Source organism: Belonocnema kinseyi, chromosome 6 (assembly GCF_010883055.1).
Source record: "Belonocnema kinseyi isolate 2016_QV_RU_SX_M_011 chromosome 6, B_treatae_v1, whole genome shotgun sequence".
Lineage (NCBI taxonomy): Eukaryota > Metazoa > Arthropoda > Insecta > Hymenoptera > Cynipidae > Belonocnema > Belonocnema kinseyi.
Window position 1 is genome coordinate 44,181,898 of NC_046662.1, and position 14,427 is coordinate 44,196,324.

At 24.5% G+C, this 14,427-nt stretch overlaps 2 protein-coding genes across 2 annotated transcripts in view; one reads left to right on the top strand and one right to left on the bottom strand.

The window, feature by feature from the left end:
- Positions 1 to 1,233, bottom strand: part of LOC117174104 (ceramide transfer protein) — a 46,702-nt gene extending 45,469 nt beyond the window's left edge. The window contains exon 1 of the mRNA XM_033362853.1: positions 175 to 1,233. Within this exon, the coding sequence (XP_033218744.1) occupies positions 175 to 447 (273 nt within the window). The 5' untranslated portion in view covers positions 448 to 1,233. The remainder of the gene's footprint in view (positions 1 to 174) is intronic.
- A 34-nt stretch (positions 1,234 to 1,267) lies between these two features.
- Positions 1,268 to 14,427, top strand: part of LOC117174103 (mucin-4-like) — a 42,214-nt gene continuing 29,054 nt past the window's right edge. Inside the window, exons 1-4 of the mRNA XM_033362852.1 lie at positions 1,268 to 1,463; positions 5,770 to 5,972; positions 12,676 to 12,861; positions 12,944 to 13,216. Coding sequence (XP_033218743.1) covers positions 1,447 to 1,463; positions 5,770 to 5,972; positions 12,676 to 12,861; positions 12,944 to 13,216 — 679 coding nt within the window. The 5' untranslated portion in view covers positions 1,268 to 1,446. The remainder of the gene's footprint in view (positions 1,464 to 5,769; positions 5,973 to 12,675; positions 12,862 to 12,943; positions 13,217 to 14,427) is intronic.

The following is a 14,427-nucleotide window of genomic DNA, read 5'->3' on the forward strand; positions in this document are numbered from 1 at the left end:
TAAAAAAAAAATAATTGTTTTGAATTGTCAGGTTATCTCTGACATTCCCTGACCTGCACCAATCCCGCAGTACTATAAAAACATAGGAAGTTCCTACAAATCCATGACCCAATTTCGAAAAAAAAAAACACCAAAAAAAACGGATACAATATATACCTGCAAAATCTTAATTACCTTAATATCCGCCTTGTAAAGACTTATGGACCCCCTGCATCCAAATCCGCTGTCTTGCTCCGATTTATAATAAGATAGAGTTCCATTCTTCAGAACTATAAATCTGCTCTGCCATCCGTGAATATAATTCGTCCACTTTGAGAGATTTCCTTGTAATTCCGGCACCACAACACCATCCGAACCTTCCTCGTCGGCATCCTCTGCATCAACTTCAGCTTCCGTATACTCCACTTCTTCGATATTATGCCTCGGCACTTCTGTTTCATTAGCCATTCTTACGTGCTAAGCAAAAACAAACTCACAACACCCGTTCAAAATTCAAGATTTTTATAACTTTAGCTTTAATTCCAGCATGCCAGGTTTTATCAAAGATATGATGTTGTAATCACTGATATATTGTCACCAGACAAGCTAATATTTATATCACAATCGAGTGAAGAGGCAAAAACTTGTCGCAAGGTTAAACTTAATCAGAACGAGCACAATCTCCACAACCTGATAAACTGCGAGCCATGGAAACAATGCACTGAGTAATCCAATTCAACAAGATTCACGATAACTTGTATCTCCTATTGCTAATCAATGCTCCACCCACTTGTTACTTATAGTAACTTAATGGAAAATCGTATTTTTCATTATTCATTATTATCAACGGCATATGTCACTACACTCGCTGGACGGCTCTTTTCTGATGTAATCAAATACTGATAATTCCAACAACTTTTCTAACGACTGAGATTTGGGGGTTATGATTCACTGTTTAAATATTACGATTTTTCAAAAATGCACTAAAAACAATTGTTTATCCTCCATTGGACTGCATTTTGCACTAGCGTCTCGTCGCAACTGCGAATGCTTTACTTCTAATTATTTGAGATGAAAAATGACTATAAAAAAAGTATGAATCAAAGCAACAAAATCATCTGTAAACCACTTTATATGCATTGAATTACGTCATAGACGGGCTGGCGCAGTTGACAGATAGACAAGACATTATAGAACTTTATGGAAAAAAGTAAACTAATGAGGACCCGCGTCACCGCATGTGATTAAAAATAATTAACGATGCGTCGGGCTCGCTGTGCAGCTGCGACTGCGCACACAAAACAAACGAGAAAGGACGAAAATGGACGAGAAAAAACCGATTCGTCTGCATTTCTGAAGATTGAATTATTGCGATAATTCTTAATAGAATTATGTAAAAAAAAAAAGAGAAGATGAGGAGAAGTGCAGATTATCGAAAAATATGAGAAGGTGTAAGGAAGTTTAATTATGAAGGACAGGAAAGAGTAAGTTTGGAATTTTGACACTTGACATAACCTCAAATTTTAAGATCTCTAGTTCGTTTAGTATTAAAATTTAATATTATTATTTACTTCACTCCAAACTATTTTTTGTTTGGAGGCAATAGAGAATGGGCTGTTTCTTTTTATTGCAATTTTTATCTTTTTTGTGCGATTTTAGTTTGTTTGACGTGGAAATTCAACAATTTTTATAGTTGATTATTAAAAATGTCAAAGTGACAATCTCAATTAAAATTGTACAATTTCAAATTGAAAATATTCCAAAATGTACAACTTAGAAGTCGCTATTGACATTTTTATATTTCAAATCGTCCGTCAAGATGACACCCTACAGGTTTTATTAAAATTTTGTATATAAATGGTCGAATTTTTTAACAAAAAAAAAACAGTTTCAACCAAACCTTTTACTTTTTCTAGCAAATTTTCGAATTTTTAAGTAAAAAATATGAATTTTCAACAAAAAAATATGAATTTGACAAGATGATTAATTTTCTAACAAAAAATATGAATTATCAACAAAATATATTAGTTTTCTACCAAAAAGATGAATTTTACAACAAGAAGAATAATTTTCTGCCAAAAAATATGAATTTTTAACAAAATACATTAATTTTCAAATATCTGATTCAGTTTTCAAACTCAGGAAGATAGATTTCCTACAAAACAGTTATATTTTAAACTGGAAAATGCGATTTTTTAACAAAAAAGATTAACTTTCTACTCAAGGAGATCAATTTTTAAAACCCGAAAAACGAATTTTCAACAAAGAGTTAATTTTCAACCAAAAAGAATTTTTAAATCAAAATAAATAAATTCCTGAAACCAAAAAATCGAATTTTTGCAAAAAAATTTCATTTGTAACCCTAAAATATGAATTTCCGAAAAAAACTTAATTTTCAACCAATATTTTCGAATTATCAAGCCAAAAAAAATGATTTTTTAACCAAATTATTGAATTTTCAACCAAACAGGTGAATTTTACAACAAGAAGATTAATTTTTTGCCAAAAAATATGAATTTTCAACATAAATATTAAGTTTTTACCAAAAGAGATGGATTTTTGGAACCAGAAAAACTAATTTTCTACAAAGCAATTGAATTTTTAATCCGAAAATGCTCCTTTTCTACCAGAAGTTATATTTTAACTTAATAGGTTGAATTATCAAGCAAAAAAAAAAATTAATTTTTAAACAAATAATCAAACTTTTAATCAAAAAGATGAATTTTCTATTAAATTTTTAAAGAAAAAGACGAATTTTCTACAAAAAAACTGCATTGTTTAACCGAAATTATTTAATTTTAAGTAAAGAAATGAATTTTTAACAAAATAATTAAATTTTCAACCAAAAATATTAATTTAACAACAGAAAAATTTATTTTCTGACACAAAATATAAATTTAAAAAAAATACATTAATTTTGAACGATCCAATTGAATTACTAACTAAAATGAATATATTTTTTACAAAAGACTTAAATTTCTGACCTGATAATATGATTTTCCAACAAAAAATATTAACTCTACCAAAAGAGATGCATTTTTGAAACCAAAAAGACTCATTTTCTCAACAAAATTGTATTTTTAACCCAAAAATATGAATTTTCAACAAAGTAGTTTAGTTTCTTACTAAATTCTTGAATTTTCAAGTAAAAAAATGAACTTCTAACCAAATAATACAAATTTTTAAGAAAAATATTATTTTTGAACAAGAAGATTAACTTTCTATAAAAAAATATAAATATTCGAAAAAATTAATTCGTTTTTAACCAAATAATTGAATTTCTAACCAAAGAAGATGCATTTACCATAAAATAGTTGAATTTCTAAATCAAATATTCGAATTTTCAATAAAAAAGTTTAAATTTTGACTAAAAAAGATGTATTTTTTGAGCCAATAAAACGAATTTTTTATAAAACAACTGAATCTATAACCCGTAAATATTAATCTTCAACAAAAAGTTAATTTTCAACCAAACAGTTGCGTTTTTATCCAACACAGGTTATTTTCATCCAAAAAGTATTTTTAACCAAAAAATGTTAAATTACTACCAAATAAGTTGAATTTTCAACCAAAAAGGAAAATTTTCGAAAAAAATTGAATTTTTAACCCGAAAATATGAGTTTTCGAAAAAAGTTAATTTTCAACCAAAAATTTCATTTTTCTACTAAATTTTCGAATTTTTAAGTCAAAAATATAAATTTTACAACAAAGAAGATTAATTTTCTTAAAAAAAATATATATATTAAAAAAAAAAAAATTAATTTTCAACCAACTAGTTGAATTTAACCAAAAAAGAAGACGAAATTTTATCAAATTATTTCAATCCTCAACCAAAACAGATTAATTTTCAACTAAACAGTTGCATTTTTATCCAGGAATAATGAATTTTATAACGAGGATAATTATTGTTGATCAAAAAACAAGAATTTTCAAAAAAATTCATGAATTTTCATATAAAAAAGTTTTCATCTGGAATAGTGACATTTTCAGTCAAAAAAATTAATTCTGAACCAACAATTTTATACAAAGTAGTTAAATTTTCATCCAAAGGAGATAAATTTGAATAAAAGTTAATTTTCAACCAAATATTCCACTTTTCTACTATGTTTTCGAATTTTCAAGTCAAAAAGATGATTTTTTATGCAAGTAATTAAATATTCAACTAAAACAGTAAATTTTAAAATAAGAAGATTAATTTACTACCCAAAAATAGGAATTTCTAACATAATATTAACTTTCTACCAAAATAAATGGATTTTATAAATCAAAAAGATGAATTTTCTACAAAACAATTGAATTTTTAACTCAAAAATATGAATTTTCAAACAAGATTTAATTTTTAACCCAATAGTTCAATTTTCAACTAAATTGTTGAATTGTCTACAAAACAATTGAATTTTTAATTCGAAAATATGAATTTTCAATAGAATATTAACTTTTTACCAAATGAGATGGATTTTCGATACCAAAAAGACGAATTTTCTACTAAACAATTGAATTTTGAATCCCAAAATATGAATTTTCAACAAAAAGTAACATTAAAGCCGAATAGTTCCATTTTCTACTAATTTGTTGAATTCTCAATTTAAAAATATAAATTTTTAAACAAATAATCAAACTTTTGACCAAAAAGATGAATTTTGAACAAAATATTTGAATTTTCAAGACGAAAATACGAATTTTTAAGAAGAAAAAAAAGAACTTTCTACTTATTTTTGAAAAAAACACGAATTTTCTACAAAAAAAACTACATTGTTTACTCGAAAATATGAATTTTGAACAAAAAGTTATTTTTCAACCAGTTTTATTTTCTACTAAATTATTCATTTTTCAAGTGAGCAAATGAATTTTTAACAAAATAATTAAATTCTTAACCAAAAATTTTAATTTAACAACAAGAAAATTAATTTTCTACCAAAAAATATGAATTTTCAACTAAATTGATGAATCTGAAAACAAAAGTTGCTTTCAAGCAAGTGGTTGAATTTTCAACCAAAAATTATTAATTCTCTACCAAAAAGTATAGTTTATATTTCAGCCAAGGAAGATTTTAATCCAAATAAAAGACAGTTGAATTCAATTTAAAAAGACGAATTTTTAACAAAGTAACTGAATCCTCAACCAAAACAGATTAATTTTAAACCAAAAAGTATCTTTTACAAAAAAAGATTAAATTGTTACCAAATAATTTGAATTTTCAACCCAAGATATGAATTTCCAAAAAATCAGTTAAATTTTATACCCCCAAAAATGGAATTTTTAAGGGAATAGTTGAAATTTTAACCAAATAGTAGATTTTTTAACCGAAAGAGATGAATTCTGAACTAAAAATAAAACAGTTATATTTTCTTATTAGGTTCTTTAAATCTAGTTCTTATTTAAGCGATATCAATAAAAAAAATTAAGTTTCATGAAAACAGATACATTTTGTACCAAAAAAGACGAAGTTTCAAGAAAAGACATGAATTTTTCACCAAATAGTTGAATTTTCTACCAGAAAGATGAATTTTATACTGAAAAAGTTTCCAGTTTTTAAAAATACTGTTCCAAAAATAAAATAGTTGGATTTTCTTATTGGGTTTCGTCATTTCAGTTTTCATTAAGTACAAAAAAAAAGAAGAATTTGCTTGAAAACAGGGGAAAAAAGAGGATTGCTTTAAAAAAAGAAGAAGTTGCTTGAAAACAGGGGAAAAAAGAGGATTGCTTTAAAAAAAGAGAAAATAGGGGAAAGAGTGTGAAGTCTACAATTTTAAAAAATACGGTTCCATAAGTATTTCGATCTTCTTATAGCAAACTCAAAGCCAAAACATGGGAGCGAGACAGAAGGCAGCGCATGGACACGTGTTACAAAACGTTAGCAGACCTTTTGCCGCCCCATCAAGAAGGAAGAAAACGAAACAAAGTCGAGATTCTTCTCCATGCCACAAAATACATCAGAGAACTCCATAATCGTACTGATGAATTATTTTGTGCCCGTGGTACAACTGCACATAGTAAGTTAATTCCAAAGAAAATAATAAAAAATATTTCGCATGAATTTAACTTCGCCGAGGCCTCGGACTCTCACCACATTATTGACACTATTTAATACTTTTTTTGAGCGATGACACTATTTTTCTACTATTTTGAAAAAATTTACACTAACGATTCTATTTTCTCACAATTTTCTGCTAATGCAAATATTTTATTTTTTTATTTATCTGCTTAACCAAGACAAGATTTTCATTTTAAATTAAAAAACAGTCTAATTGAACCGAAAAGAACGAATTTCCAAGAAAACTGATTTTCTACTAGAAAAGACAAGTTTTCAACAAAATACGTCAGTTATCAAGATCAATTTTTAACCAAGAAAAGAGTATAGTTAAATTTTTATTAAAATAAAACGAATTTTCTACCAAATACTAACATTTTATAACAAATTCTTGAAATTTCGAGCCAAAAATGAGAATTTTCTTTTTAAAAAACCGTTGATTTTTTAGTAAAAGTTCATTTGAAACAAATTATTGGAATTTTAAGTAAAAAAATTAATTCAACTAAGGAGTGAAATTTTCAACCTGAAAAGATGAATTTTCAATGAAAAATGTAAGTTTTAACAAAATACATTAATTTTTTACTATATAGTGAAGTATTCCACCAGAAAAATAAATTTTTCACCGAGAAGATTAATTTTCTACCGAAAAAATACGAATTTTGAAATAAATATTTGAAGCTTTTACTGAAAAAAGGTAAATTTGGAATTAAAATATAATATTAAATTTTCATTAAAAAAAAAAATTAATTTTCACACAAAAGAAACTAATTTTAAACAAAATACATCAATTTTCAACCAAATAGTTACATTTTCTACCAAATAGTTGAATTTCCAACCAAATAGTTAAATTTCCAACAACAAAAAATGAATTTTCGACTAGGAAGATTAATTTTTCTATCAAAAAAAAAATTAATTCTAAACTAAATAAATACAGTTTTAACCAAATAGTTGAATTTTCAAACAAGAAAATTGATGTTCTGCTAGGTCAGGCGAATTTTCAACAAAATATGTTAATTATCAAATAAATAGTTCAAACAATGGATATGATGATAATTAAAAATTGATTTGATTAATTGTTAGCATATATATTTTTCTTTTCAAAAATTTTAAAAATAAATAGTTGAACTTTTAAACTAAAAAGGTCAACTTTCAACCAAGAAGAGAAGCAACAAAAAAGTTCCTTTTTTAAAAAAAAGTTGAATTTTCTATAAAATAGTTCCATTTTCAACCCGAGAATATTAATTTTTAACAATAAAAGTTAATTTAGAACCAAGCAGATAAATTTTCAACAAAATATTAAAATTTTATACCAAATTCTTGAATTTTCGAGCCAAAAGTGAGAATTTAAAAAAAAACAGTTGAAGTTTCAATAAAAGTTCATTTGAAACAAATTAGTTGAATTTTAAGTTAAAAAATAATTTTTAACGACAAAAAACTAATTTTATAAATAAAATTAGGAATCTTCATACATTTTCAACCCACATTTACATTTTCTACCAAAAATGGCGAAGTTTCAACAAAATACATTAATTTTTAACCAAATAGTAGAATTTTTCACCAGAAAGATGAATTTTTAATCGAGAATATTAATTTTCTATCGAAAAGACGAATTTTGATATAAATAGTTGAAGTGTCTAAGAAAAAAACATAAATTTTCAATCGAAAATATAATGTTAAATGTTCAGTTAAAAAAATTAATTTTCACTCAAAAGAAACTAATGTAAAACAAAATACATAAATTTTCAACCAAATAGTTAAATTTCAAACAACAAAAAATGAATTTTCGACTAGGAAGACTAATTTTTCTACAAAAAAAGATGAATTCTCAACTGAATAGATACATTTTTAACCTTTTAACCAAATAGTTGAATTTTCAAACAAGAAAATTAATTTTTTACTAGAAAAGACGATGTTTTAAGAAAATATATACATTTTCTAAAAAAAAAAAAACAGTTGAATTTTCAATAAAAGTTAATTTAAAACACATTAGTTTAATTTTAAGTTTAAAAAATTATGTCTAACAACAAAAGACGATTTTTTAACTAAAATTAAGAATTTTCATACATTTTCAACCCACAAGGTACATTTTCTACTCAAAAAGGCGAAGTTTCAACAAAATACATTAATTTTCAACGAAATAGTGGATTTTTCCACCAGAAAGATCAATTTTCAATGAAGAAGATTAATTTTCTACCGAAAAAGTACGAATTTTGAATTAAAGAGTTGAAGTTTCTACGGAAAAAAAGATAAATTTGCAATCAAAAATATAATGTTAAATTTTCAGTTAACATAAATTTTCAACCAAATAGTTAAATTTTCTACCAAAAAGTTGAATTTCTAACCAAATACTTAAATTTTCAACAACAACAAAATTAATTTTCGACTAGGAAGATTAATTTTTCTATCAAAAAAAAATTAATTCTAAACTAAATAAATACATTTTTAACCAAATAGTTGAATTTCCAAACAATAAAATTAATTTTCTGCTAGAAAAGGCGAGTTTTCAACCAAATATATTGTTAGCTTATATATATTTCTTCTTAAAATTTTTTAAAAGATATAGATGATCGATTAAACTAAAAAGATCAACCTTCAACCAAGAAGATAAGCAACAAAAAAGTTACTTTTTTTAACAAAATAGTTGAATTTTCTACAAAACAGTTATCTTCTCAACCCGAGAAGATTAATTTTCAACAATAAAAGTTATTTTACAACCAACCAGTTACATTTTAAACAAAATACATCAATTTTCAATCAGATAGTTAAATTTTATATCAAATTGTTGAATTTTCTAACCGAAAATAAGATTGTTCTGAAAAATAGTTGGAAAAAAAAATATTTTGAAAAAAGTGATACTAAATTAAATTAATTAAACAAAAAAGGACGAATTTCCAAGAAAATTGATTAATCCTCAACTGAAAATAGAATTATTTCCAAACAAAAAGTTGCAATTTTAAACAAAAAATATGAACTTTTTACCAAAAGCGATGATGTTTCAGCCGAGAAAATTAATTTTTTAATAGAAAAGACAAATTTTCAACAAAATATGTCAATTATCAAGATAAACTTTTATCTAAGAAGAGCGTAGTTACATTTTTATTAAGGAGAATTAATTTTGATGCTAAAAAACAAACTAATTTTCTATAAAACAGTTTTACTTTACAGAAAATAGTTGAAATTATACCAAATTGTTGAATTTTCCATAAAACAGTTTAATTTTCAGCCTGTGAATATAAATTTTCAACAAAAAAGTTAATTTACAGCCAATCAGTTGAATTTTCAACTAAATACATTTTCAACGAATTTTCTAAAAAAAAAACCGTTTAATTTTCAATAAAAGTTTATTTTAAACAAATTAGTGGAATTTTAAGTAAAAAAAATAATTCAACTAAGGAGTGAAATTTTCCACCAGAAAGATGAACTTTCAATCGAGAAGATTAATTCTCTACCGAAAAAGACGAATTTTGAAATAAATAGTTGAAGTTTCTACGAAAAAAAAGATAAATTTTTCAATCGAAAATATAATTTTAAGTTTGACTTAAAACAATTTTCACCCAAAATAAACTAATTTTAAACAAAATACATAATTTTCCAACCAAATAGTTAACTTTTTCACAACAATAATTTTTAACTAAAATTATGGAAATTCAAACAACTAAATTGACTATTAAGAAAGTAGTTGAACTTTAAACCAATGAGTGAAATTTTCAACCTAGAAAGATGAATTTTGAACGAAAAATGTGATAATTAATATTTTAAAAGAAACAAATTTTTAATTTAAAATAAAAAACAATTGGATTTAACAAACAAATATGAATTTTCAAGAAAATACTTTAATTCTAAATTAAAACAAATTAATTTACAACTAAAAAGTTGGATTATAAACCAAAAAAAGATGAATTTTCAGCCAAACATTTCCCTTTTCTACTAAATTTGAGAATTTTTAAGTAAAAAGATATGAATTTTTAGCGAAATAATTAAATTTTCAACCAAAAAGATGAATTTTACAACAAGAAGATTAATTTTCTACCAAAAAATTACATTTATTTTCAACCATCTAATTGAATTTCTAGTTGAATTTTCTACAAAACAGTTAAATTTTCAACCCGAGAATATCCATTTTCAACAAAAAAAGTTGATTTACAACCAATAAGTTAAATTTTCAATCAAGTAGTTATATTTTATACAAAATTGTTGAATATTCGAGATGAAAATAATTTTTTTTTTAAGAAATAGGATTAATTTTCTTTAAAAAACTTAATTTTAATCTAAATAGTTGAAGTTTAAGTTTAAAAAATTAATTTTTAACATAAAAAAGATGAATTCTTTGACTAATATTATGAATCTTTAATCAAAAAATTAACTATTACAAAAATAAAAAAGACGAATTTTTGACGAAAAATGTAATATAGTTAATATTTCAGAAAACAATTTTAATACAAAATTAAAAAAGATTTTGATGCAACCAACAAAGACGAATTTTTAACAAAATACTTAAATCCTAAAATAAAACAAGTTAATTTACAATGAAACAGTTGTATTTTCAACTAAAAAAGATGAAACTTCTACCAAAATAGACGAATTCTCCATGAAATAGATTACATTTGACTAAAAACATAAATTTTCATCTTACAAGATACATTTTCTACCAAAAAGATGAAGTTTCAACAAAATACATGAATTTTTAACCAAATAGTTAAATTTTTCACCAGAAAGATGAATTTTCAATCGAGAAGATTAATTTTCTACCGAAAAAATACGAATTATAAAATAAATAGTTAAATGTTGAATTAAAAAAAAAATTATTTTTAAACAAAAGAAACGAATTTTCAGCAAGAATACATCAATTTTCAAATAAATATTTCAATTTTCTACCAAGTTGTTAAATTTTTAAGCCAAAATTATGAATTTTCTACAAAAACAGTTAAATTTTCGACTAGAAATTTAACTTTTATCTCAACAGTTGCATTTTCAACGAAAAAAATTTAAATTTCTACAAAAAGAGATGAATTTTCAAACCAGAAAGATTAATATTTAACAAAATAGTTGAATTGGCAATAAAAAGAAAATTTGTTTTTTGAGAAACAAAACTCTAAAGATGAATTTCTACCAAATGATATGAATTTTCCAGGAAATAGGTAATCTTTTACCAAAAACATAAATTTTCAACCTTAAAAAATTAATTTTCACCCAAAATAAACGAATTTTTAACAAAATACATAAATTTTCAACTAAAAATTTTAATTTTCTTCCAAATTGTTAAATTTGCGATCTGAAAATACGAATTTTGAACCAAGACAAATGTCTTTTTAATAAAATTGTTGATTTTTCAAGAAAAGAGTTCATTTGAAACAAAATAGTCGAATTTTAAGTAAAAAAATAGTTTTCAACAACAACAAAAATTTTTTTTAACTAAAATTATGAAAATTCAACCAACAAAATTAACTACTAAGAAAGTAGTGGAACTTTAAACCAATGAGTGAAATTTTTAAACCAAAAACATACATTTTCAACTCACAAAAGGTACATTTTCTAGCCAAAAAAAAAAAGAAGTTTCAACAAAATACATAAATTTTCCACCAAATTGTTAAATTTGTAAGACAAAATTATGCATTTTTAACAAAACGGTTGAATTTTCGACAAGAAAGTTAACTTTTATCCCAACAGTTGCATTTTTAACCAAAAAACGTTAAATATCTACAGAAAAAGATGAATTTTCAAACCAGAAAGATGAATATTTAACAAAATAGTTGAATTGGCCATAAAAAGACAATTGGTTATTTAAGAAAGAAAAAAATTCGATCTCTCAATTCAAATGCAATCCAAACAGATGCATTTTTAACCAAAAAGATTAAATTTCTACCAAAAGATATGAATTTTCTGGAAAATAGATAATATTTGACCAAAAGCATAAATTTTCAACCTTAAAAAATTAATTTTTACCCAAAATAAACGAATTTTTAACAAAATACATAAATTTTCAACTAAAAAGTTTTATTTTCTTCCAAATTGTTAAATTTGCGATCTGAAAATACGAATTTTGAACCAAGACTTTTTAACTCTTTTAACTCTTTTTAACTTTTTTAAGTCTTTTTAACCAAATTGTTGATTTTTTAAGAAACTGATTCCATTTTGGACCAAACAATAAACTCGTAAGCAAAGAAAGAATAATGCTTAACCAATGATTTAAAAGTAGACTCTTTAAACGAAAAAAATGAACTTTAAACCACTGTTTTTGACTAAATAGAAATGCTAAAAAGAAAAAATCGCCTGTTCCAATTAAGAAACAAAATAAATATCCAAATTGTCGCCTTTTCCAACTCTATAAAGAGGTTGGAAATAAACAATTTTCCAATTTCGAAAAAAAATTGAAAATAAAAATAAGTCTACGATGAATACTTAGGCATTAAATTTCATTTTTAATACTTTCAAAATATTAGGTTAAAAAACGGTAAATTTTGTTTAAAAAATCAAGGAAATTTTTCATTGCGCACTTTTTGGATTTTGGATATAAAATTAATACTTGAAAACTTGTATGACACTTTTTTTTTTACACTTTTCAGTGATACTATTTACACTATTTTTTTATCTCCCAAAGTGAGTCCGAAGCTTGCTTCAGCACGAAACAGAAATTTTATTTTTAAAATGTCTATATCCATTTCTAGAAGAAGAGCTGGCGCGACTGAAAAAGCTGGTAACACAGTTGTTATCATACATAGAACTGTTATCTTCTCTTTTAAAAGATGCTGGTATCACTGTACCCGACGAACCAGCATTAGAAAAAATCTCGCCAAAACTCTGGTCCAATAAAATTACCACAGATGTGACTGAACGGTACATTAAAGATCAAAGTCAGTTTTTAAAAGAATAATGAAAAAATTAACCTTTTTCTTCAAATCTAGAGAAAAATACTTAATATTTTCATCAATTCAGGTAAAAAGGATGAGAAAATTAAGCAGAGGAACCAGCTTAGGTCGAGTTCGAAGAAGAACTCGAATTCCACTCCTAAATCTTCTGAGAAGTCTTCCGTCCGTAAATGCTTCGTTGAAAATGACAAAGACACCATTGAGAATCAAGAAAATTGTGCAAATGAAACTTCAAACAAGCAGGATTCCAAAGGTATCAACAAGTCGACTTCCAGCACATTATCAGTTCAACAGCAAGAAGATATGGCTGTTACCTCAGCAACTGATAATGTCTCATCAGGTATCCATATTTATGAATATTTTAAGCGTCAACCTTTTCTTTTAAATATTTGGTCCCTATTGTACCCTACTTCGAGACCGGGAAATGATAGTGAATTTATTTTGTAACCAGGAATTTGACAAAGTTCTAGAAGAAAAATATTTCCAAATTCAGTTTCAACAGTTTAAACAAAATAATTAGTTAAAACCGGGAATTTTATAAAATTTGAAAAATAAAAATGTTCTCCAACTTTGATTTCAACCGTTTTTTAAATAATTTTTCAAATTGTGATTCTTATAAATTATTATATTATTCAGTTTAGGATGCCTAATTCGAAAATCTTTCAATTTAAAGAATTTTAAAATGCAGTTTTAAAGGCTTAACAAATTAGAAGTTTTTAAAATCGAAGGTTTTTAAATAATTAGAGTGCAGTTTTTAAGATTTAAACAAATTAAAATTAAAAGCATTTGAGGTTGACATTTTTTGATAAAAAACAGTTGTATTTCCAGATTGTAACTGTTTCAATCCGAAAGACTTGATAAGAATTGAAATTAATACATCATTTATTCTGTTGAATTTTATTTTTAAATAATAATTTTCATGATTTATCAATAATATATTTTTATTTCATAGTTCCTGGTCTTCCTTTATATTATTGTTTATATTAAATTTAATTAATAAATTTATTAATATATTATTTCTATTAATTTTTTCAGCTATTAAAAATTATAAACGTGCGTTTTACTATTTTCAACTTGAAAATAAATCCATAATAATATAGTCCTAATTAAAGTCTTTTATTAAATTAAAAATATTGTTTAAGTCTAAGTTATTCAATTTTAATCCATTTAATTTGGAATTTATTTATTTAGAAAAAGAATAGGTATTTCATATTTAGCAATATTTCACTGTTCATGTAAGATGAGTAAATTGAAACCAAATATTTAAAAGAAAACCATTTTAAACTGAATTGTTTTACATAGAAAGCTTTAAATCATTAGATTTTCGAAGAACTTTTAACCTTTTAATGTCACAATTTTAATTAGTCTATTTAAAAAGTTTTAATTTAAATTTTAATTTAATTTAAATTATTTAATTTATAAGTGAAATTGTTAAATTTTCACGTATAAATAACAATTGAACACTAATTATTTGTAAAAGAAATTTGAGTAATTTGTCTTGTACCCCGGTGCCTATCCCTGGGGGGGTAGACGCGTGGAGGGGGGGGGGGG